Raw genomic sequence first — 25,038 nt, forward strand, 5'->3', positions numbered from 1 at the left:
GAGTCAGCACAGGGCCTTGGTGGGAGGGGATGGATGGATGGAGAAGGTGTATGGGGACAGATGGATGGATGGAGGAGGTGTATGGGTATGGCTGGCTGGCTGGCTTGCTGGATGGATGGATGGAAGAAGTGGATAGATGGAGGTGTCTGGAGGGGTGGATGGATGGATGGAGGTCTCTGGAGGGATGGATGGATGGACGGATGGAGGTGTATGGGTAAAGAAGGATGGATGAATGGATGAGGTGGATGGATGGAGGTGACTGGAGGGAGGGAGGGAGGGAGAGATGGAGAAGGTGTGTGGGTATGGATGGATGGATGAATGGATGGATGGATGAGGTGTATGGATGGAGGTGTCTGGAGGGAATGGAGAAGGTGTATGGGGATAGATGGATGAATGGAGGAGGTGTATGGATGGATGGACAGAGGTGTATGGGGATGGATGGATGGACGGATGGATGGAGAAGATGTACGGATGGATGGACGGAGGTGTATGGGTATAAATGGAGGGAGGGAGGGAGGGAAGAGGTGGATGGATGGAGGTGTCTGGAGGGATGGAAGGAAGGAGGTGTCTGGAGGGAGAAGGTGTATGGGGATAGATGGCTGGGTGGTTGGATGGAGGAGGAGCAGGGGTATGGGGACACACGGCCAGTCTGTCGGTCTATGGCTCCGTGGCTGTGGAACGTTCTCCGGGCTCGCACGCGGCTCTGCCCGGGGCCGGGCGGCTCCAGGCTCGGCTCGGCGCCGTGCGCGGGAGCGGGGCGCTGCGGGGATCCGGGGCTGGGGGGGACCCCAGCGGGCCCGAGATCCCGGGCCGGGCCGGGGGGAGCGGATCACTCGGCAGCCCAGCCCAGCCCAGGGAGGTCCGGCGCGGTTGCCGTGGCAACGGCCGGGAAGCGGGGGTGCCTGGGAAGGGGAGGACACAGACACACAGACACGCACAGCCAGACACACGCACAGCTCCGGCTGCGGTGGCTGCCGGCTCCCGGGCGCTCCCGGGTTGGCCGCGCCGCGGACCATGGGCGGGCTGCGGGCGCCCGGCCGCGGTAAGGGATCAGCACCGGGGAGCCGGACAGCTCCGTGCGCCGCCTGCCGGGGCGGGCATTGGCCGGGGAGGGGGGGCCCGATCCCGCCCTGGGGCCCTTCGCCCGCGGCTCGCTGCAGCCGGGCTTCCTCGGGCGCTGCTGGAGCTGGGGTCCCCCGGGCTCCATGGCGGCTCCCCCCGCCCCCGGCCCCAGGGGTGCTCACACTTCGCGGGGCGGGGTGGGGGGCAGCCCTGCGGGAGGGGGGATGTTTGCACCGGGCCCTGGGGAGTGGGGTCCCGGGGGGAGGGTCTGAAGGGAAACCAATGGGGTGGGCGGGTTCATTTCTCAAACGCGCTGCCCGCCCCCTTCCCCCGGTCCTGACTCGCCCTGACTTCAAGGGTCACCCAGCGAGTGGGCCCACCCGGACTCCGGATCCGGTCGCTGCCGTTTACACCGGGGCGTGGGGGGCGGGAACTCGGATCCGGTGGCGTTTTGTTCCCACCGTGCTGGTAAGTGACGGGGCAATGGAGGGTCAGCTCCCCCCAGTCCCCGCCCCTGAGATCTGGGGACGCTGTGATCCGGAGCCCAACTTTGGAAGCCATTCGGGGGGGCGGGGGCAAGGATAGGCTGAATTTATCCCTCCCCCCCTTGTGGAGGCTCAGGGAGAGGATCCAGGAGGGCGCTCAGGGCTAGGAAGTGGGACTGGCAGAAGCACCAGGCAAAATCCCGTCCCCTCCACTCCGTTAGGCAGCGGGCGCCCAAGGACACATCTGGGGGAGGGGAGAGCCGCGGGGGCAGCCTGGAGCTATGGCTTTGCATCACTCCCAGCTGGATGGGTGGGGTCCCTTTGGATGGGGCCAGAGTCCCTCTGGTGGAAGCTGCAGCTGGATCAGCCTGCAGGAGCCTGAGCAGGGCTTTTCTGAGAGCCCCTGGCTTGTCGAAGGGAGGGAGGGCCCAGCAGTGAGGGTGCTAGCCTGGCCTGCGGGCATCCTGGGTTTAGGTCCCCACTCTGTCACAGACTCCCTGTGTGACCTTGGGTAAGTCTCTGTGCCTCAGTTTTCCAGCTGTGAAATGGGGATGATGGCCATGTCTTGCTGCGGGGGGTAGGGGTGGGGGGGAAGTTGAGTCTAAATACATTAGAAATTGTGAGGTGCCCAGATACTAGGATGACAGGGCCAGCTATGTACCTAAGATTGGGAGCTTGAGGGTGAGATGCATGGCCTTTGCTGAGTGCTCCATGGGCAGGCAGTGGGGGTGGGGGCTCTCTGCCCCACATAGGCCCAGGACACAGCAGTGGGATATGCTGTTTCAGGTCCCACTCTGATGATGCAGCGGAGAGCTCCTGGGGCCAAGCAGAGGAAGGAAAGTGCCCAGGCTTCAGGTTGGGTGTGAGCAGGGATGGGGTAAAGCTCCTCTCTGCCCTCCCTGGTCCTGGCACAGCTGGTCCCTTGCTCCAGTGATTTGGAGCAGCCTGGGAGCTGCTCTAATCTCTGCTGGCTGCACACAGCAGAGATCATCAACATCCCAGTCGTGGCCCTATGCCCACATGACTGCTTTCTAACGGGTAATTAGGAATAATGACTCCCTGAAATGTAGGTCCTGGTCCAACGCTCCTTGAAATTCACAGAGAGACTGTGGGGTAACCCTATGGGGTCAGGTTTTCCAAGGCTCAGCTCCCACACAGAGCCCCCAGCACCAGGCATGCCGAGCGCCTCGGATCATCTCCTTTCTGTGCTGGACTTTCCTTCATAACAAATTGTTGCACTTTGAATCCCCAGCTGGCAGCTCTGCCATTTTTCTTTAATTACCCAGGAGACTTTGCTCCTTATAAGTCAACTGAGCCTATACTGGGCAGAAAAAGTCCCCCAACTCCCTGAGGTCAAAGGGTGGGATGGCATCTCCTGGCTTTGTAGGCTAGCAGCGGGCTATGCTCTGGCAGTCAGGTCTGGGGAGGACACCTCTCTCCCAGTGGGGCTCTGCACTGGAGCCTGGATCCCACTGCAGGATTGGGGCCTGGATTTGTAGCTCTGAGTCCCCCTGCTAGGGTTGACTCATCCTGCCTTCTTTCCTAGCTAGATAAACACTAATCCCAGGCATGCCACAAAGGGCCTTTTCCAGTAGGCCATCAGCACCCCCACTTCTGTCTGCTGCTCAGCCTTATTATTAATAATGCCAGCACATGCTTCACAGACCTAACCCTGAGTGCTCCCTGTCTGTCACTCTCAAATTGTGGGCTGCTACAACATCCCAGGAAGGGCGGTGGAACTAAAACACCAGAGAGGGGAAGACGTCACAGGGGGAGTCAATGACAGAATCAGGAATAGAACCCAGGCATCCTGATTACCAGGGCACTAATCTGGAGCAAGTGAAATTCACCAGACTGTTGCTCTGCATCTCCCCAGTAACTAGCCTGTGACTGCTACTAGGTGGTGGAGTTGCTCCTTTAGCTCAAATGATAAGGAGCAATGAAGCTGGGGTGGCATTTTCAGAAGTGCCCAGTGGTGACCCAGCTCTGCTCCATAAAATGAATAGTAAAACTCCCACTGACTGCCGAGAGAGCAGCATGAAGCTCAGTGCCATGTGCTTTTGAAATTCCCCCTCCCCATTACAGCTAAAGGTCCTGGTTCTAATCCCCCCAAGGACGAATACGGAGGGTCCTTACTCAAGGACTTACGTTTTTCTCTGTGGCCAAATTGTCAATTTCCCTGCACTGGCAGCTGTCTCATACCCCTCCCATAGGGCTGGGTCCTGTACTGCCTCTATGTACAGTACAGAGAAGGGTTTTGCTACTCAAATGTATGGTAAGATCTTATCATCCCTCCCATCATTGGTTCAGAGCCCACTGTGGGTAAAATTGCCAGTTACATCTCTGGCAGACGCTGCTTCGCAGCCGTCAACCCCCAGAAAAAGACACATGGGGTTGAATAATATTGATACAACACAGCAAACCTCAGACATACCTAGGGAAAGCTCCATCATGGGCTAGAGCTGGGTTGGGGGGCATGAGTCACGGGGATGGATGTGAGATCAGTCACCAGCACATTTCATGAGGCCCAAATTGGTTGAGTTCTTTATTTTGTGAGATTTCGGGATGCTGAGCCTTTTCCGATGGAAGTCTGTGAAAATAGTGACAGAATGTTTGTGCTAAAAAATTAATGCTCAAAAGTAAGGGTGTGTGTGTTTGGGTATGTTTGTGTGTGTGTATGTTTGTTTGTGCTGTTGTTTGAGTATGTGCATGCTTGAGTGCTGTGTGTGTGTGTTTATTGTGTGTGTGCGCATTTTATCTTTCTTTGTATGTGTCTGTATATTTTTGATTGTGTATGTTTTGCTCATATGTATGTGTTTTGGTTTTGTGTGGTATGTATGATGTGTCTATGATTGTGTGTGTGTTTGAATGTCAGTGTATGTGTGTGTGCACCCTAGTGGTAACCAATTCTACTGCATTTAGCACAGGGTTGAATATTTTATCAGTGGGGGAAACTGAGGCACAGAGTGGTTGTGAGTGGCAGCATATGAGACCTGACTCTGGCCCTGACATACCTGCCCGAGGCCAAGATCCGGGGAGTATCCGAGCTAGGAGCAGGGCCCAGCACAGTGCTCTGGGCTGCCTCACTGCTGGAGGCACCATCTATTGGATGAGGGACACAGACCCTGACACTATGGGGTGCTGACCTCTGTGGGAATTGCAGGTCTCAGCACCTCACAGGGGCACTCCCTAAAAGATCTCGTTGCTCCAGGGCTTTGCAGATAGCTTTCCTGCTCAGACTCTTCTTTGCTGCCCCACCACATCCAAGTTTCAGTTGGAGAAGTTACCCCTCAACTTTTTCCTGCCAGATATCCAGCTTTCAGGCAGCGTTGCTGTGCCCTGTTTTGCAGCTTCCGCGGCACTCCCCAAAGGTGGCTGCATGTCACTGTTGGGCAAATTGTTCTAGCTGATACTCAGTGTGTCTAAACCAACTCTCGGTGTGTGTGTGTCTAATGGAAGCTGCACTTTGCAAAGTTCTGCTGGCTTTGTCAGGACTGGAGCTGCTTTAGAAATGCTACCAGGTATTTTTTAGGCTGGGCCAGAAGCAGCCACAGTGTGGGTTTTTTGCAATGGAATTGGTTGCATGTAATCAATACTGGGAAAGCCCAGTGGCAGGCGCCTCCCAAGGACTAACCGAGGGTGAGAAGTAATGTGCGGGGGGACAAATGCTGAGGCAGTGGCATGGTGCCTGGGTGCTTTTGTAGCATAAGAAGTACAACCAGACACATTATCTTCATATGCAAAGTCAATATTTATTACCAAGGGCCCAGGCCAAGCTTCCACAGCTGGACTCTCCACGTTATGAAAAGCGTGGAATGAACGTGGAATGATGCCGTGTCCCGCAGCTGAGTTCACTGCACCACAGAGCGCGCCGGGCAACCCGTGGTCATCCCCTTTCCCCTTCCAGCAGGGGGTGCTGCTGTGAATCATGTGTCTGGGCAGAGGTCAGCATTGAGATGTGTGGATGGAGAGCCCAGGACAGGCATAGTGAGGGGGCCAGGGCTCAGGATTGAGGGGGACCGGCAGAGCTCTGTGTATGTGGAGCTTAGGGTTAAGATTGCAGGAGTGCGGCTTTGAGTTGGGATTGAGGGGCACCAGCAAAGCTGTTGGCGGGAACCCAAGACGGGAACAGCATGGGTTCTGCAAACCTGGATTTTGGAGCATCAGCCGAGCAGGAATGGGGGGTCAGGACAGGAATAGCCCGGGTGCTGGGGGTCAGTACCATGAGGCACTCGCAGTATTCCCCAGCTCTAGCCAGCGATATGAGTTCTTTGTTGTCACAAGTGTATAAAGATTCCCCAGCTCCCGAGTCTGGAGGATTTGATTGACATTTGCTCCTTCACAGCCCCCCATCACTAACTTGCCACTGCTTTGCCTGGTGCACTGGGGCACGGTCCCAGACTGGACCTGGGGGAGCCATGTATCGAATGCTAGAGGTCAGGATGCTCTGCAGGGGGCAGAGGAGCTTATGGCCCTCCAGTGAGGCTTATGGGTCTGTACTTCACTGTCATCAGAAGAGACTGGGAGGTGCAGCTGGATCACTGCATCACACCAGAGAGTGGGGACCTGGAGGGTGGCTGGTGGGGTATTCCATGGAGCCCTGGATGGGAGTGGAGGAGCGAGTCCCCCAGCTCTAGTAGCTTTTGTAGCCTGCACGGTGGCAGCTCTCCCCCTGCAGGGGACTTGGAGACTAGACAGGTGTCCCACTACCTGCAAAGGCCCTGCCTGTAAGTCCCCCTGTCCTGCCCCTCTGCACGGTGGGCTCTTGCTGCACCCTGCAGCTCAGAGAGGGAGGGGAGACTTTGCCCCGCAGTGGTGACCCCCAGGCAGTTTGAGGATTGGGTTCACTTCTGTCTCCGAGGACTTTGGCCTGGAAAGGTGGTTGGAAATGGCATGAGGTTCATGCTGAGATGGAGCGACCTCTCTAGGGCAAGGAGAGGGGGCATCAAGGCCAAGTGGGAATTGACCGAAAATAGAAAGGGGTTGGGATCTGGGCCAAAGCTGCAGCTGGCTCTGAGTCCATCTGAGTCCATCTGAGCAGCCGCCTCTGCACAGAGCAGTAAGCTGCAGCCTTGAGCCCAGTCGCCATCAGTGAGGCAGCAGCTTCCCTCATCGCTGACCCCAAAAGGATAAAGGCTCTACTACTGCTGCTGCTGGTGACTCAGGGAGCCCTCCATTAGCTCAAGCAGTGGAGGCCTGGGCTTTTGGAGATGAGGAGCCAGGGTTCTAACCCTAGCTCCTATTGTTTGTTTCAGTGCAGATGGGGGTGCTGAGCCAGGCTTACAATGAGGAGTGGGGCAAGGTGGCTCTAGGTGTGAGCTCTGGGTACAGGCAAGGCTGAATTGGCTCCAGTCATGTGGGAGATGTTAGCAGGGAGGGAAGTGGGGGTGCATCTCAGCATGCACCTCTCCTGAGGGAAGCCCCTTCTCCAGAGGATGGCCAGCGAGGAGCACCCCTGAGCTCACGCTGAGGAGAGGGGGGGCTGGGAGGACAGACTCACATCCAGCTAGTGGCCCCTGGCTGTTTGTGACCATGGCTTACTCCAACCATGCAGCCTAGCGGTGCTTGCAATGGAGTTGCCTGTGTCCTTGTCACAGGGCTGAGATCTCCAGGCCTCCCTCCCTGCAGAGAGGTTGTCATCCTCCCTTCTCCCTACACCCTCCCACTGCTGCTCTCAGCTCCCTGGGGGTTGAAGGGAGTCCAGCCGCAGCTCATCTCTCCAATGAGGCACTCAGCCAGGTGGAGAGACGGGGAGGGTGCCTGAGCTGTGATTGGGGTGGGAGTGGGATGGGAGGGCTCTGGACCTGGATGTGCAGCTGACAACCCCCTCACCTGTGTAGCCCAGCTACTTGGGCTTTGCCCAGGTCCCTCCCAGTCTTCAGCTTCCTCCATTAACGCATATGAAGATGCTCATTCAGTGAGGCTTACAAGACCGTGCAAAGATCCCTCCAGTTGTAGCCTTGTTAGTTCTCCAGCTAAGCAGCCTTGTCACTGTGTGGAGGGGAGACTGCTGGGAAAACTCAGGAACTGCAGGAATTGGTGCTGGTGATACAGTAGGGGTCACCCTCCCCTCTGAGCCCCTGCTGATCTCAGTGCAGTGAGAGGGGACATTGTGCTGCAGACAGCAGGGGGAAGGCACGGGGGAGGGATGCTGTGTAGCAACATGGGGAAATCAGTGTGTTCAGGGAGCAATTGTGGGGGTTGCTAAACAGCCGTTCAGAGGGGCCCAAACCTCACCACTGGGTTCCTGACATTTGCAGTTACTAAAACAGAAAGGTCTTAATTCTCCCCTCCCTTGCATCCAGTGTGGCTAATGGACAGAGCTCTAGGCGGACACTCGGAAGATATTTGCTTTATTCCTAGCTCTGTCACTGGCTTGCTCAGTAATCTTGGGCAAGCCACTTGGCCTCCCTGTGACTTAGTTTCCCCACCTGTAAAATGAGGATAATGATACTGACCTCTTCTTTAAAGTGCCTTGAGACTACTGGAGAAAAGCACTATGTAAGAATTAGGTGTTATTATTACACCTGTGCAAACTGTATGTAAAACATCATCAGCTCATCAGTATGCAGGGCCGGGGAGACTCAAGGCCATACCGCTTGTGAACGCTCCCATTCACTGTTTGCTGTGGATGCTGTTTGGTTGATTTTCTGCAGGTCAGTCAGCTGCGCCTCACGGCTGCTCCATGGGCTCAATGCAATGAGTTTGTAAGTCTCAGTTCAGTCCCCAGAGCTCAGTGGTGGGAGGCGCCATGCACTGGAGCCTCTTTACATCAGAGTTGTATTTTGATCTGTATCCACATCACAGAAGCTACTGTGATAAATGACCCCCCTCGTCTGAGCTCTGCAGAGGGTGCTCCAGGAAGCAGGACTCCAGGGGCCCTGGAGATGCTCTCCCCCAGTCCAAGAGGAGATCAGCCTTGCCCCAGCCCTGCAGAAGCGAGGGGGTAACTGGGTAAATGACTTGTACCTCTGCTGTGCAGAAACCCAGACAGCGCTAGAGGATCCTAGGATGGAACCCACCCTCTGCTAGTCTGTGTGCTGAACAATGCCAATTCTGCTGCAGTGCCGGCTACCCCCTGGTGAGCTCCCAAGTATGTTAGCCAGCTCAGCCATGGGCAGTGGGGTCTGCCACTGGCTTCTTTCCTTCATCAAGGCTCTGCTAATCATAGAATATCAGGGTTGGAAGGGATCTCAGGAGGTCATCTAGTCCAACACCCTGCTCAAAGCAGGACCAATCCCCAACTAAATTATCCCTAAATGTTTCTGCTCTACTCATTCCTCTCTCTACTCCAGAGTGCCCTGAGCAGCAGGATGAGTGCTATCACCCTCCATTGCACAGAGGGAGGGGGAAACTGAGGCACACAGACTTTGCCCAAGGCCAGGCAGGCAATCAGTGGCAGAGCCTGGGGCCCTCACCACTGACCCATGCTGGCAGCCCATAGCCCAGGCGGGGTGGCACAGGGCAAGTGCGGGGGCAGCTCAGGGAAGGGAGCTGGGAGGAAGCCAGGTCCATGGAAGAGGAGCGGGAGCCAGGTTGGGGCTCTGAGGGGCTGTATTTTGAGTGGGGGCTAGAAGGCAAGATCAGAAGTTGGGAAGGGTTTAGGGGGCTATGGGGAGTGGGGGGCACCTTGGAGATAATCAGGAATTGGGGGTGGACCTGGAAGGGTGGTTATGCAGAGTTGGAGTCACTGGGGGCAATCAGGGGCTAGGGGTAGGTCTGGGGTTGAGGGGAGTCAGGGGGCACCAGGAAGGCAATCAGGAGTTGGGGGGTAAGCCTGAGGGGGTTGGGAGGAGTTGGGGTTTGCAGGAGGGAAGTCTGGAGTTGGGGTTGGGTTCGGGGGGGACAGGGTTGAGGGGAGTTGAGGGTCATTGGGGTGGCAGTCAGGAGTTGGGGTTGGATTTGGTTGAGGAGAGTTGGGGAACATCCAGGAGAGCAATCAGGAGTTGGGGTTGGGTCTGGGGGGTTGAGGGGAGTTGGGGAGCTGCTGGGGGGTAGTCAGGGTTGGGTCTGGGGTTCAGGGAAGTTGGGGGGCACCAGGGGAGCAATCAGGAGTTGAGGGAAAGCTTGGGGAGTAAGGGGAGTTAGGGGTCACCAGGGACATAATCAAGAGTTGATTGAAGAGCTGGGACACCATAGTGGGGGGTAGAGGGAGCACTGGAGGTGGGTCTGTAGGTCCCTGGCGCTATAAGAGTTAAGTGTCCTTACTGGGAAAGTGGGGGGCGCATCTGTTTATCCCCAGTGTCCTGCTTGCTCCCTCAGACTCTAAGGAGCTTGGCCGGGGCAGCTAGCCTCCAGGGTGTTAAGATGGCGAAGGAGAACTCTGGCTTCTCCACCATCCCCGAGACTCCGGTAAGTGAGGCAAAGCCCCCACTCTGCTCCCGCCCGTCCAAGGCCTCAGTGCGGCTCCGCAGGGATAACGAGCGGGAGAAGGCCGAGAAGAAGAAAAGGCGCCAGCGGTACGTGGAGAAGGGCGGCAAGTGCAACGTGCAGCACGGCAACGTGCGGGAGACCTACCGCTACCTCACGGACATCTTCACCACCCTGGTGGACCTCAAGTGGCGCTTCAGCTTGTTGGTCTTCACCCTGGCCTACGCCATCACCTGGCTCTTCTTTGGCCTCATCTGGTGGTTCATTGCCTATTGCCGGGGCGACCTGGACCACCTGGAGGACCACACCTGGACGCCATGTGTCAACAACCTCAATGGGTTCGTCTCGGCCTTCCTCTTCTCCATCGAGACGGAGACCACCATTGGCTATGGTCACCGGGTTATTACAGACAAGTGTCCTGAAGGCATCATCCTCTTGTTGCTGCAGGCCATCCTGGGCTCCATGGTCAATGCATTCATGGTGGGCTGCATGTTCGTCAAGATCTCCCAGCCCAACAAGCGGGCTGAGACCCTCGTCTTCTCCTCCCATGCCGTGGTCTCGCTGCGCGACGACCGCCTGTGCCTCATGTTCCGGGTTGGGGACCTGCGCAGCTCCCACATTGTGGAGGCCTCCATCCGGGCCAAACTGATCAAGTCCAAGCAGACCCAGGAGGGGGAGTTTATCCCCCTCAACCAGACGGACATCAACGTGGGCTTCGAGACGGGCGACGACCGTCTCTTCCTGGTCTCGCCCCTCATCATCAGCCACGAGATCAATGAGCACAGCCCCTTCTGGGAGGTCTCCAGGGAGCAGCTGGCGAAGGACGAGTTTGAGATTGTCGTCATTTTGGAAGGGATGGTGGAGGCCACAGGTAAGATGTTTTGCCTGGGGTCCCCCAGGGTCATACTGGACCAGGATGGGCTTTGGGCCTAACCTAGGCTAATGCTGGTTTGGGGACAGGGTTTACCTTGAATCTGCCCCGGTCTTGCTCTGGATTTAGTCCAGATTTGGGCCTAATCCAGACTCTTTTGTTCTTGTTCAGTTTTGGGACCATATTTAGACTGAGACCGTTCTAGTCTCACACTAACTCCAGTCCAGGTTTTGAGCCTATCCTAGGTTCACACTTTCCCAGCCCAGTTTAAGGACAAGGTTCAGAGTGAATTCTTCCTAGGCCCAGGCTGGATCCAAACCAGGTTTTGGGCAGCATTTAACCTGGGAGGTGACCATGTGGCTACTCCACTTGCACCCCTGAGCAGCTGCACTGGGTCAGAACACATCACTTACAGGGGCTGGGTGTGTCCTTTTTTCCCAATAGGAATCCAGCTCAAGACTTTTTCCCAGGCTGGGCTCACGTGGGATTCTACCTCAGGACTGCTCAGCCCACAGCTAGGTGCTCCCTCCCCAGACAGCCTGCTCCTACTTGTCTTGTATCTGGGTGCGCAGTGCCTCCTAGCCTCAGTGAGTTGAGAAAGCTCACTTGCCATTCCCCAGCTGGATCCACAGCAGGGAGTGTGCCAGCCTATTACATTCCTCCCCATGCCGTCTGGTTTCCTCCCCACATATGTTGCCTCTTTGCAATCCAACTCCAAAGAAGCCTGTGGTTGTCTGATGCTCTGCCATCTCTGTCAGCCTCACTCCTGATCTCTCCTGGAGCTCACATCCTGCCTCATTCCTGGTCACATCTCATCCATATAGCAATGGCAGCAACAGAGTCACTTAAAGGACAGCAACCTACTACTCCTGACAGCTAATGGAATTATTCCGATAGCTCAAGAGGTTAAGAGAGGTCTGTGCTGCAGTACTAAAAGTGGGATCCAGGCCACTGGTACAAAACTCTCTGATAACCCATGAAGGTAGTGGTAAAATGCTTACGCAGATCATGGGTACAAGGCACTGGCTCAGAGCTATGTGATCTGGGTTCAGTTCTGGCTCTGCCACTTACTCCCTGTGATTTTTGGGTTGGTCATGTTCTCTCACTGGGCATCAGGTTCCCCAGCTGTAAAATGGGAATTTACACTGTGAGTTCTTTCAGGCAGGGACTGTCTATCCCTCTGTGTCTGTGCAATGCCTGGAACAATGGGGCACTGATCTCGGGGAAGGACTGTGTGCAGCGCCTGGCACAATGGGGCCCCACTCTCAGTTTGATCTTGGTTATGGGGTCCTGATCTTGGTTATGGTTTGGATACTGCCTTTATCCAAATAATAATATATTGGGTGTATTTGAGTTAGTTAATTAAAACGAAAAAGAAAAAAAAAGGGCAGCTGGAAGAAATAGGAACCCTAAGAGAAGATCATTAAATAAACAGCAATTCCTGTTTTATTCAATCAATAGGGAATGAATCACCATTACTCTGAAGAGGTTAAAAACAATTCTCCTTTATTCTGAAGCTTCATGTCAAGCACAGGCAATAAACCATCACGCCATTGACAGAAGCTGGTGGCGGGAATGCGTCATTTATTCCCTGTTAATGACCCGGAGCCTTTGTGTAAATGAAATCTGTGCTGCTCGGGGTGCTGGAGGCTTGCTCTGAAGCGGGCACTTCTGTGCTGCAGTGCTAGCTAGCTGTTCTCTTCGTTGTTACGCACCAGTTCCATTGGCTGCTGATCGATTTAATCAAACAGGATGTGCTCTGTAGTGAAGAGGGCTCTTTGTGTGGCAGTGGCTGTGTGGTTAAGGCACTAGACAGGGGCTCGGGGGATCAGGATTCAATTTCTGGGGCTACCACAGACTCCCTGCGTGACCCTTAAAGACACATGGGTCTTAGTTTTCAGCTGTGACTAATGGCTTTGAGTGCTGACCACCCCCCCACCCCCGCAACTGAAAATCCAGCTCCTGTCAGGAATTCAGCCCCCTCCCCCTCCAGATCACTTCTCCCTTTCAAAAATGTAAGCCCTGATCTTTCTGCACTTCAGATTCCCCATCTGTCACACTGTGATGATTATAATTTATAGTAGGGTAGTGCCTAGAAGCCCCACTAAGATCATGGCACCATCATGCTGGATACTGCACAGACACATAGAGAGAGGCAGTCCCTGCTCCCAAACAGTTCCTGGTTTAGGCAAGACAGGCAAAGAACCCAAGGCACCAAGAGTGGAAATGACTTGCCCAAGGTCATGCAGCAGGTCAGTGGCAGAGATGGGACAAAAACCCAGGTCTCCTGAGCGCCAGGTCAGTGCTTTATTCACTAGACCACATTACCCTTTAAAGCCGGGCTAGTAATGCTGCCCCCCATGGGTGATGTGAGGCTACATTCATTGAGGTTTGTGAGGCACTCAGGGTCTGCCATGAAGGGGCCAGATAAGCAGTGGCAGATAGCCGGGCAGTGTCGCAACCTTTCCTTTTGCAGGTCCATAGTGACAGCAGCCCCTGCCTGGGCACTCCTTTTGTGAATCTCAGAGACGTGGCGTTCTGGGAGAGATACAGAGCGGGCACAGGTTTTATTCTAGCTGTCTGTTGGCGCAATCTAGCATCCGGAGCAAGTGTTACAGCAGCCAGCACCTTGTGCCCAGCCATCTGCACACAGATCACGAGGCCTTCCCAGAACATAGTTTGAGAGCTGCTGGGCTTTACATTTCAATATGGGAGTTGTATGTTCAAAGCACTTTTCAGACGTTTGTTAACCCTCACAGAACTGCTATGAAGTAGGTAGCCAATTGTGATTTGTATTGCAGTGGCACATAGAGGCACCAAAGGAAGTCAGGGCTCCATTGTGCTGGGCACTACCCAGACCCTGTCTGAGCTCAGGACCCCCCGAATTGGGCTGGGCACTGCAGAGACCCAACTAAATCAGGGCTCCCATTGCCCCAGGAATTGCACAGACCCCAGCTGAGATCAGGGTCCCCATTGTGCCAAGTGTGGCATAGAGCCCCACTGAGATCAGGGGCCCATTGTGCCAGGTGCAGCCCAGACCCCGACTGAGATTGGGGCCACTTTGGGTTTGACACTGCACAAACTCTAACCAAGATCAGGGTCCTATTGTGGAGGGTGCTTCACAGACGCATAATGAGACACAGTCAGTGCTTAATTTGTACCAGGGCTGAGCTCCGGCACCTCTAGGCTTGGCAGTTCAGAGCCCCGGCACCTCCGGGCTTCCCATGTCAGTTATAAAAGTAAAAAAAATTGCTTGAGCCCCCGCACCTAATTGCTTGAGCCCTGGGACTTCTTTCATTACAAATTAAGCACTGGATACAGTCCCTGTCTGGAAATGCTCACAGTCTGACTAGACAAGGCTGACACAGTGAGGTAATAGTCTCACCAGGATACTGGTGTGGAAACTGAGGCACAGTGAGGGGAAGACATTTGCCCAAAGCGACACAGTGAATCAGTAGGAGTAGAATCCAGGTCTCTAAACTCTAACCGAGAGACCATGGCCCAGCCATCTAAGCACTGATGGAAACAGCCAAGATGGCCGGCAGTGTTGTTCTAGCGGACAGAGCACTGGACAGCGACTCAGGAAACCTGGGAACGCTCTCAGCCTCTGTCACTGGCTGGCTGGGTGACTTTGGGCAGCTCACGTCACCCCTCTGCCTCAGTTTGCCCAGCTGCGAAAGGGGGATAAGGAGCCTGAGCTGCTCTGAAAGCTACAGAGGAGAAGCGCTAGAGAAGTGCCCTAGGTCTCATTCTTACAGGGTCAAATCCCAGGTGTGCTGTGGAAAGTTTCCAGTGGCACTTTGGCTATGAGGGGAGACGACACAATGGCCTCAGCAGCAGCCCAGCCTGGCTGCCGTGCTCTGGGCAGCACAGAGGGATTAAGGACAGGATCCTGCCTCCTGGGGATTTGCTGAAAAAATTCTCCCCAGGGCCCCATCTTCCCAGGGCTCGTGGCCTTCCTGTCCCTTCTCTCTCCCTTGTCCCTTGCTCCTGGACACGGGAACAGCAGCTTTTATTTTTAAACCTTTTCCTCGCCCCGTCACGGGGAGTTATGTAACCCTGCCTTTAAGTGCAACGTTCGTCACCACGGCAACCCAGGGCCATGTCACCACTGGAGTATTCTGCCTGTTGCCTGGCTCTGAGCGAGGGTAGGAGCAGGTCAATAGCAGATGCATCCCCTGGGGGAGAGCTACGTGCCTCCCTCGTAGGAGGATTGACTCGGGGATCAGCCCCCGACTTCTCCAGCCCTGTGATCCTTCTGGCAAGGCTACAGCTGCAGCAGGACTCTTATGGAACAAAGGCGGTAGGCTGTGAGAGAAGCGGTGTGGGTGAGTGGTTAGGCCACTTCCCTGCCCTGGGAATCAGGAGACCCGAGCTATGGCATGTGACCTGGCGCAGGCATGTGCCTCTCAGTCCCCTCCTGTCCTGTGTCTCTCTTGTCTATTTGCAGTGTCTTCACAGCAGGGACTGCCTCTTGGTAGGTAGACGTACAGCACGTAGCGGACCAGGGGGCCAGTCTTGGATGTTACAGTGACATCACAGCACCATCATCATAACGATCCTACAAAATTGTCCCTGAAGTTTCTGCTCAAAACAGGTTGCATCATTACCCCCCATTTACAGATGGGGAAACTGAGGCACATAGCAGGAAAGGGGCTTGTGCAAGGTCACACAGTATAGAGCTAGGAGCAGAACCCAGATCTTCAGAGTCCCAGGTCTCTGCTCCATCCTATGGAATATGCTGCCTCTGTGCCCTCTGACATGAGGGCACGATGAAACTGGTACACTCTGGTGGGATCCAGCCAGATGAAAGCAGCTGTGTATGCCCATGCAGATGATCATGACTGTCGAATGGCATCATTCTGCAGCCATTAAACAGCCGCTCCTGCCCCAGAGTAAGAGTGTTATTTGCTGTGGAGCGCGGGGACAGTTGCTTCCCTAAACTTGGTTCCCCCCCGCCAACTTTTCATAGGTCTGTATATTCCATTATCTCTTTCACTCCCCACCCTGACTTTGCCAGATACAATATAATCACATATCATGTTCCATACGTTGACACACAACATGGCCCCACCCTTGAATGTTTCTGAAATGATGCCCCTGCCTCAGAGGTGGTTGCATTTTGCTGGTGGGTGAAGTGACTATTGCATATGTACAGGATTTGAATTTCACATGTGGGCACATGATTCAGCAGCTGGGCACGCAGTTATTATTGCTAATGGTTATCACCTGAGGGGGGAAGAGCAGTCAGACACACGGCAGCTGGATCCTTTCTGAACACTACATTGCCAGGGATTATCTGTCTCTCTGGCCAGGCTCTGATCTGCCCTTTGAAAGCAAACCAGCAGCCTGTATTTTGACCCTTCCCAGTGGGCAGTGTCATCAGGCAAAGGGCAGCCTCTGCTCCAAATATAAGAGGTCCCAGATACCATGGTGACAGGTGTATTGGAAACACCAGCTAGGCTGGGGACATGGTTACAGAAGCGAGCTGTAAACAAAGGGGTGTATGGCACATTTGCACCTGTAGGTGGCACTGGTACTTCACTGATGCTCCATGATGAGCTATGATGCCCTCTCCCTATGTGCCCTGCAACCAGTGTAGGGGGGGCGAGGCAGGGGGTTGTTCCTGGGATTGGATGGTACTGGCAGTGCCCCAGCAGGATGGGCATGAAGCCCATAAACCATGGTTACCTGCTGTCATGTGCACTGATTGTGTCACTGATTCTCTGGCCCTAATTTTGGAAGCTGATAATCTTTTCTTTCCACATACTCCCTCCCAACCCCGCCCCATATCGGGGCACTAGCACAATGGGAATTTCACCTGCTTACACCTTGTCTGGGCCCCATCAAGCTCTTCTGTGCAACCCGATGGAGCCTGCGCTCTGACCTCTGAGAGGGTGGACCAGGCTCCCTCTCCCAGGGATTTCAGCATTAATTAGGATCCATGTATCTTTTATCCAGGCTGAAGCTTAATGCTTTGATTGATCGTGATTATACAAGGCTAATCCCTCTGAATGGCTGGAATGAATGCAAGTGTAAGAGGAATGGATGGCAGCGCCAGGCCATGCCAACTAGCTGAGTACATGTTGTGCACACTGTAACATAACCTCCAGTTCCAAACAGCCCCCTCCCCATTCTCCTCTTTCACTATCACCCTCTCGTTTACTTTCTCTTCTCTCACTTATTTTTCGCTCCTTTTGATCAATTTCACTTTCTCTCACTCTTTCACTATCTTTCTCCCATTCTCCTTTCAGACTCTTTCACTATTACCCACTTGTTGTTTCTCTTTTCTTTCACTACTTCTCTTTCCATTCTATCACCTCTGCTGCCCACAATTCAAGAAGGATGTTGATATATTGGAGAGGGTTCAGAGAAGAGCCAAGAGGATGATTGAGGTCATAGGCTTGTGGTCATAGGCTCTAGGAGCTCAATCTATTAGTCTTAACAAAGGAAATGCTAAGGGGTGACTTGATCACTGTCTATAAGTACCTACATGAGGAATAAACATTTGATAATCGGCTCTTCAATCCAGCAGACAAAGGTATAACAAGATGTAATGGCTGGAAGCTGAAGCTAGATAAATTCAGACAGGAGATTAGGCGCACATATTTAGCAGTGAGGGTAATTACCCATTGGAACAATGTGCCAAGTGCTGTGGGGGATTCTCCATCACTGGCAATTTCTAAATCAAGACGATATTTTTGTAATAGATTTACTCTAGTTCAACTAAAAGAAAAGGAGTACTTGTGGCACCTTAGAGACTAACAAATTTATTTGAGCATAAGCTTTCGTGAGCTACAGCTCACTTATGCTCAAATAAATTTGTTAGTCTCTAAGGTACCACAAGTACTCCTTTTCTTTTTGAGAATACAGACTAACACAGCTGCTACTGTGAAATCTAGTTCAACTAGGAATTAATCCAGCGAAGTTCTATAGCCTGAGTTATACAGCAGGCCAAACTAGTCCCTTCTGGGCTTAGAATCTATGATTCTACAGATCTTTTCTCTCCTCCCAAAGGGTTTATTACAAACCCAAAGCCAGTCCCAGGTTCTCCACAAACACTCTGGGGGCTTGTCTACACAGGAAAGCGTTATCAGTCATATCACTATCATTGGACCTGGACAGTTAAAAACCCCTCGAGTTATACCGGTGTACCTCGCCAAGTGGCCATGCAGTACTCCAGTACAAGAGTGGTTGTTGCTTGGTTTATCTTTAATCTCCTTCCCAAATGACATAAACTAAACTGAAAAAGACCCTGCTTATACTGAGATAAATGTCCATATGAAAGTTATACCCATTTAAATTCACCCCTTAGCTTTTTCCCCTGGAGGCAAATCCTGCTACAGAAGAGGTTATAGCTCAAGTAAATTGATTGTCAATTAACTCAAGATAATTAACACATTTGCAGAGGCTGGTCTGGACTCTCTCCGAGTGCTCATTCCAGGACACAGATGTTTGTGGTGAGTCCTAGAACCAGGCAGCCTAAGTCCTGCTATGGGAGTTGAGCTGATACACAGCTGGGCCTCGCAGTTTGGGTTCTATTCTATTCTATTCTATTCTACTTCTTATCCCACCTACATCATTGCTGTATCTAGGGATTGGACTTTTAAAGGCATTTAGGTGCCTAAAATGCAGATAGGAGCCCAATCCCTTGAGGGTGGGCACATTATATTGATATAAATGTGCTTATCCTGGTGAAGCTATTCCCACATGAGTAGGTGAAAATGCTATGCTGGTAAAATAATTAATACCTAGCTTTTATATAGTACTTTTCATCTTTAGATCATAACGCACCTTTATACCACTCTAAGTCCAGGTCATAGAATCATAGAAGATTACGGTTGGAAGAGACCTCAGGAGGTCATCTAGTCCAACCCCCTGCTCAAAGCAGGACTAATCCCCAACTAAATCAGCCCAGCCAGGGCTTTGTCAAACCGGGCCTTAAAACCTCTAAGGATGGCGATTCCACCACCTCCTTCGGTAACCCATTCCAGTGCTTCACCACCCTCCTCGTGAAATAGTTTTTCCTAATATCCAACCTAAACCTCCCCCATTGTAACTTGAGACCACTGCTTCTTGTTCTGTCATCTGCCACCTCTGAGAACAGCCGAGCTCCATCCTCTTTGGAACCCCCCTTCAGGTAGTTGAAGGCTGCTATCAAATCCCGCCTCACTCTTTTCTTCTGGAGACTAAATAACCCCAGTTCCCTCAGCCTCTCCTCATAAGCCATCTGCCCCTGCCCCCTAATCATTTTTGTTGCCCTCCGCTGGACTTCTCCAATTTGTCCACATCCGTTCTGTAGTGGGGGGCCCAAAACTAGACACAATACTCCAGATGTGGACTCACCAGTGCCGAATAGAGGGGAATAATCGTTTCCCTCGATCTACTGGCAATGCTCCTACTAATACAGCTCAAGATGCCACTAGCCTTCTTGGCAACAAGGGCACACTGCTGACTCATATCGAGCTTCTCGTCCACTTTAATCCCCAGGTCCTTTTCTGCAGAACTGCAGCTTAGCCAGTTGGTCCCCAGCCTGTAGTAGTGTATGGGATTCTTCCATCATAAGTGCAGTACTCTGCACTTGTCCTTGTTGAAGCTCATCAGATTTCTTTTGGCCCAATCCTCCAATTTGTCTAGGTCACACTGGACCCTATCCCTACCCTCCAGCATATCTACCTCTCTCCCCAGTTTAGTGTCATCTGTGAATTTGCTGAGGGTGCAATCCTTCTTATCATCCAGATCATTAATGAAGATGTTGAACAAAACCAGCACCAGGACAGACCCCATGGGGCATTCCACTTGATACCAGCTGCCAACTAGACATCAAGCTGTTGATCACTACCCGTTGAGCCTGATGATCTAGCCAGCTTTCTATCCACCTTATAGTTCATTCATCCAATCCATACTTTTTTAACTTGCTGGCAAGAATACTGTGGGAGACAGTATCAAAAGCTTTGCTAAAGTCAAGGTATATCACGTCCACCATTTTCCCCATATCCACAGGGCCAGTTATCTCATCATAGAAGGCAATCAGGTTAGTCAGGCATGACTTGCCCTTGGTGAATCTATGTTGATTGTTCCTGATCACCTTCCTCTCCTCCAAGTGCTTCAAAATGGATTCCTGGAGGATCTGCTCCATGACTTTTCTAGGGACTGAGGTGAGGCTGACCGGTCTATAGTTCCCCGGATTCTCCTTGTTCCCTGTTTTAAAGATGGACACTATATTTGCCTTTTCCAATCGTCCGGAACCTCCCCTGATCACAACAAGTTTTCAAAGATAATGGCCAATGGCTCTGCAATCACATCTGCCAACTCCCTCAGCACCCTTGGATGCATTAGATCTGGATCCATGGACTTGTGCACGTCCAGCTTTTCTAAATAATCCTTAACCTGTTCTTTCACCACTGAGGGCTGCTCACCTCCTTTCCATACTGTGTTGCCCCGTGCAGCAATCTGGGAGCTGTGAAGACCGAGGCAAAAAAAGCATTGAGTACTTCAGCTTTTTCCACATCATCTGTCACTAGGTTGCCTCCCCCATTCAGTAAGGGGCCCACACTTTCCCTGACCTTCTTCTTCTTGTTAACATACCTGTAGAAATCCTTCTTCTTACCCTTCACATCCCTTGCTAGCGGCAACTCCAGTTGTGCTTTGGCCTTCCTGATTATACCCCTGCATGCTCAAGCAATATTTTTATACTCCTCCCTAGTCATCTGTCCAAGTTTCCACTTCTTGTAAGCTTCCTTTTTGTTCTTAAACTCACCGAAGATTTCTCTGTTAAGCCAAGCTGGTCGCCTGCCATATTTTTTATTCTTTCTGCACATTGGGATGGTTTGTTCCTGCGCCCTCAATAAGGCTTCTTTAAAATACAGCCCACTCTCCTGGACTCCTTTCCCCCTCATATTAGCCTCCCAGGGGACCCTGTCCATCAGTTCCCTGAGGGAGTCAAAGTCTGCTTTTCTGAAGTCCAGTTTCCGTATTCTGCTGCTCTCCTTTCTTCCTTTTGTCAGGATCCTGAACTCGACCATCTCATGGTCACTGCTGCCCAGGTTGCCACCCACTTCTACTTCCCCTACCAATTCTTCCCTGTTTGTGAGCAGCAGGTCAAGAGGCGCTAGTTGGTTCCTCCAGTACTTGCACCAGGAAGTTGTCCACAACACTCTCCAAAAACTTCCTGGATTGTCTGTGCACCGCTTTATTGCTCTCCCAGCAGATGTCAGGATGATTGAAGTCCCCTATGAGAACCAGGGCCTGTGATCTGGAAACTTCTGTTAGTTGTCCAAAGAAAGCCCCGTCTACCTCATCCTTCTGATCCGGTGGCCTATAGCAGACGCCCACCACGACATCACCCTTGTTGCTCTCACCTCTAAACTTAACCCAAAGACTCTCAACAGGCTTTTCTCCAGTTTCATACTGGAGCTCTGAGCAATCAGACTGCTCCACCACAGACTTCTGCCAGCACTAGATCCCTAACCGGCAAAGCTGTGCCGGCAGAAGTCTGCAGCCGCTAGACCAGCAAAACTGAACTTTTACTGCTGTAGCTTGTTCTTGGCGATACAGTTACCTCCACACCAGAAGCGAGTTGTGTGTGTAATATACTGGTGTTTCTATACCAGTACAAAGAAAAGGAGTACTTGTGGCACCTTAGAGACTAACAAATTTATTAGAGCATAAGCTTTCATGAGCTACAGCTCACACGAAAGCTTATGCTCTAATAAATTTGTTAGTCTCTAAGGTGCCACAAGTACTCCTTTTCTTTTTGCGAATACAGACTAACACGGCTGCTACTCTGAAAAATATACCAGTACAGCGCTTCTAATGTAGCCACAGCCTAACTGTGTTGTACCAGCATAACTATAGGGGTAAAAAAATCACACACACCCCAACCAACATCTTTATACCAAGACAAAAACTGGCTAACCCAGGCCTGAGAGTTTATCTGTGTTTCATTAGCAATGAGTGAAGCTGGATGCAGGCTCGTGAACATGTGGAAATGTATTAAATCCTATATACTGCTGTATCCATGTGGCTGAGTTTGGAGCTTTCAGCCAAACTCCACCAGTGCCCTGTTCCCCTAGTGTCCCCTCAATAATAGCCCCTTCAAGGATCATGGGCCCTCTGATTCCCAGTCCACTGATCATGTTACAGTCTGCCCATGAAAATTAACCCAGAATAAGGTCAAGTGCAAATTTAAAATAGATTAACTATTCCAGATCAACTCCATGTCTTCACTGCCAAAACTGGCGTATTCTTTCAGCAAGATAACGAACATACTGACATACGTAATTAGCTCTCTCACTGTGAAACCCTAGTGGAGACAAGGCTCTGTAGCTTTTACTTCAATATAGCTAGGTAGGGTCAACATTATAGGCTCCCCCAGCCAGGTGGGACCTCCTTCAGCTATGGCAAAAACTCCAGAGTCTTGACTCCAGCCTGATTTCCCAGCAAGAGAGCTACAGCAATGGGAAAACTCTCCCTTTACTGCCGTGAAGACAAAGCCAGAGTTCACTACGTGCCACTCAACATGTGCTAACTAAACCAGTTGTAAACAGCAATGGGGGCACTTCCCACCTCCTGGCCAGTGTTTGTCCCAGGATTATCTCTTGGTCCAGCAGCCAACAGGTGTTCTCCAAGGATGTCTTGACCTCTGCTGGTCCCCTATGTCACCCAGTGCAACTCCAAGGGAACAGAACTGAAACTGGTGATGTTTTTCCAAGCAACGCACAATTAGCCTGTGGAACTCACTGTCACATGATGTCACTGTGGTCAAAAGCTAAGGAAAAGCATTAGCCCTAAGGAAAGCTAATGATCAACAGGAACCCTTACTTGGGCTCAGGCTGTGGCGCTGTTTCATTGCAGTGTAGATGTTCACACTGTCCCAGGGCCTGAATGTTTACACTGCAATGAAACAGCCCTGCAGCCAGAGTCGGCTGGCATGGGCCAGTCATAGGTGTCTAGTTGCAGTGTAGACATACCCTCACAGTCTAAATGGACACTGATTAGTAGGAGAAATTGAGGCACAGAGAGGGGAAGTGCCTTGCCCAAGGTTGTCCAGCAGCTCAGAGGTGGGAATAGAAGCCTCGTTTCCTGTATCCTAGTCAAGTGCCCTCCTAATTGGGCCTTATTGCCTTATGAGTGCTGCACTTGTTTCCCTAGGGATGACCTGCCAGGCCCGGAGCTCCTACCTGATGGACGAGGTGCTGTGGGGACATCGCTTCATGTCAGTGCTGAGCTTGGAGGATGGCTTTTACGAGGTGGACTACAACAGCTTTCACCAGACCTTTGAGGTGCCCACGCCCAGCTGCAGCGCCAAGGAACTGGCCGAGGCCACGGCCCGCATGGACGCCCACCTCTACTGGTCCATCTCCAGCCGGCTGGACGAGAAGGTGGAGGAAGGGACAGAGAAAGAAGCAGCGGATAAGGAGAGGAACGGCAGCCTGGCCAATTCGGAGAGTGAGTCCAAGGTGTAGTGGGATGGTTCAGCGGTGGGGAGACGGAGCCAGTCAAGGACAAAGTGTTCAGGCGCAGAATGGAAGATTGGGGGATGGTAGAAGGATGAGAGGAAGGAGACTCATGAAGCAACAGGTTTTGGGAAGGAGGGATGAAGAAGGAGCGATAGCTGGCGAAGGAGGTAGAGAGAAGAGTGAATGGGGAGACAAATGGATGGATGTACCCAGTTATTTGGGTCTATAAAACAGGGTAAAATGGGTAGTGGTCGTGACTCTGCAGATGTGATGGAGTGGTGTGCGAGGGGTGAATATGCAGGTAATAAATCAGATCTTTATACACATATGTCTATTTTATAGCTGTACAGATAAATGAACGAGGCCCGCTCCGCGAAGGAGCAGGAGGAGGGTTTTTATAGCAGTGACATCAACTGTATAGACGCATGGGATGGTGTGTCATTTTGGAACAAACAGGTGGGATGGAAGGATGGAGCAAAGAACAAGATGGATGAGTGAACGGGACAACAGAAGAGGAGTGCATGGTATGAAGCGTTGGAAGAACAGCCTTGCAGAAAGATGACTATGCAAGCAGAAGAGTGTGGAGCAGCTCGATAAGTGTACAGAGGAGCAAGGGACTGGGTGCATGGACCGTGGGGTGGATGGACGGGGGCTATGCACTGGTGTATCTGCATAGCTGGAGAGATAGATGGGCAATGTCAAGAAGTTGAATACATAGGTAGATGAGCTGGAGAAGGACCCATGAGGACAAGCTCTGTGGTCAACATGGCTTTGTGATGGGTAACTCAGTAGGTTGAGGGATTTATGCAAAGATTAAACTCATGGACGGGAGGGGTAGAAGGATAAAAAGGAAATGAGGGAGAATTGCAGCAAAGACCAGGACCAGTTACGGGCAGCATGATGTCGGGTGATCTGCAGAACGTCCCCAGTGCCCTGTCCTCCCCCGCACTCAGACACACTAGCACCCCAAAGCTCCCAAGCTTGCTGTCTCTCTTGCTTTCTTTTAATAAAAAAGGTTTTGAAATGGACATGCCATCTCCCCTCTGCCTTCCAAGGCTTTGGGCCAGATCCTCAACTGGTGTAAATCAGAGTTGCGCCGTTATCTGCTATATTACAGCAGTGCTGGAGGACCACTCCTGAGCTCAGGTACCCATGGTGCAAGGTGCTACACACATACACACCTAATGACAGGCAGTCCCACAAGAGTTCACAATAGACAAGACAAAGGGCAGGTGGGGAAACAATTCACCTAAGGCCAGGAATAGAAGCCAGCTCTGCCAGTTCCCAGCCCAGAGTCCACTGACTTCAACAGAGCTGTCTCTGTTTGCCCCAGCTGAGGATCTGGCCTTTTGGTCTGTGTACTGAAAAACAAAGAACGTAAGAATGGCCCTACTGGGTCAGACCAAAGGTCCATCTAGCCCAGTATCCTGCCTTCCGACAGTGGCCAGTGCCAGGTGCCCCAGGGGGAATCAACAGAACAGGTAATCGTCAAGTGATCCATCCCCTGTTGCTCATTCCCAGCTTCTGGGAAACAGAGGCTAGGGTCACCATCCCTGCCCATCCTGGCTAATAGCCATTGATGGACCTATCCTCCACGAAAGGGACTTAAATCAAGGGGATGCTGGATTTCAAGAGCCAGGGTCAGTGTGACGCAAAGGAGCAGACCATGCCTCAGAGATGTGTGTTTAGGGAACAGGTCTCTCATCGCAATGGGACTCATTTTGTCAAAAATGGTCGCTAGTTATGGGTGCCTCCAGTTTGAGATACCCAGGGTCTGAATTCCAGTGAT

The 25,038-nt window shown here is 52.3% G+C and overlaps 1 protein-coding gene across 2 annotated transcripts; it reads left to right on the forward strand.

The window, feature by feature from the left end:
- The first annotated feature begins 910 nt into the window (after positions 1 to 910).
- Positions 911 to 24,277, forward strand: KCNJ9 (potassium inwardly rectifying channel subfamily J member 9). Of its 2 annotated transcripts, none has more exons than XM_038383526.1 (4): positions 911 to 1,042; positions 9,810 to 10,788; positions 22,942 to 23,238; positions 23,592 to 24,277. In XM_038383526.1, exons 2-4 carry the CDS (start codon positions 9,855 to 9,857, stop codon positions 23,648 to 23,650), a joined length of 1,290 nt encoding a protein of 429 aa, XP_038239454.1. In that variant the 5' UTR covers positions 911 to 1,042; positions 9,810 to 9,854; the 3' UTR covers positions 23,651 to 24,277. The 2 variants fall into 2 exon arrangements, with proteins under 2 accessions (XP_038239454.1, XP_043357668.1); XM_043501733.1 differs by lacking the exon at positions 911 to 1,042 and adding an exon at positions 1,412 to 1,530.
- The last annotated feature ends 761 nt before the right edge of the window (positions 24,278 to 25,038 follow it).

The sequence above is a fragment of the Dermochelys coriacea genome, chromosome 24 (assembly GCF_009764565.3).
Source record: "Dermochelys coriacea isolate rDerCor1 chromosome 24, rDerCor1.pri.v4, whole genome shotgun sequence".
Taxonomy (NCBI): domain Eukaryota; kingdom Metazoa; phylum Chordata; order Testudines; family Dermochelyidae; genus Dermochelys; species Dermochelys coriacea.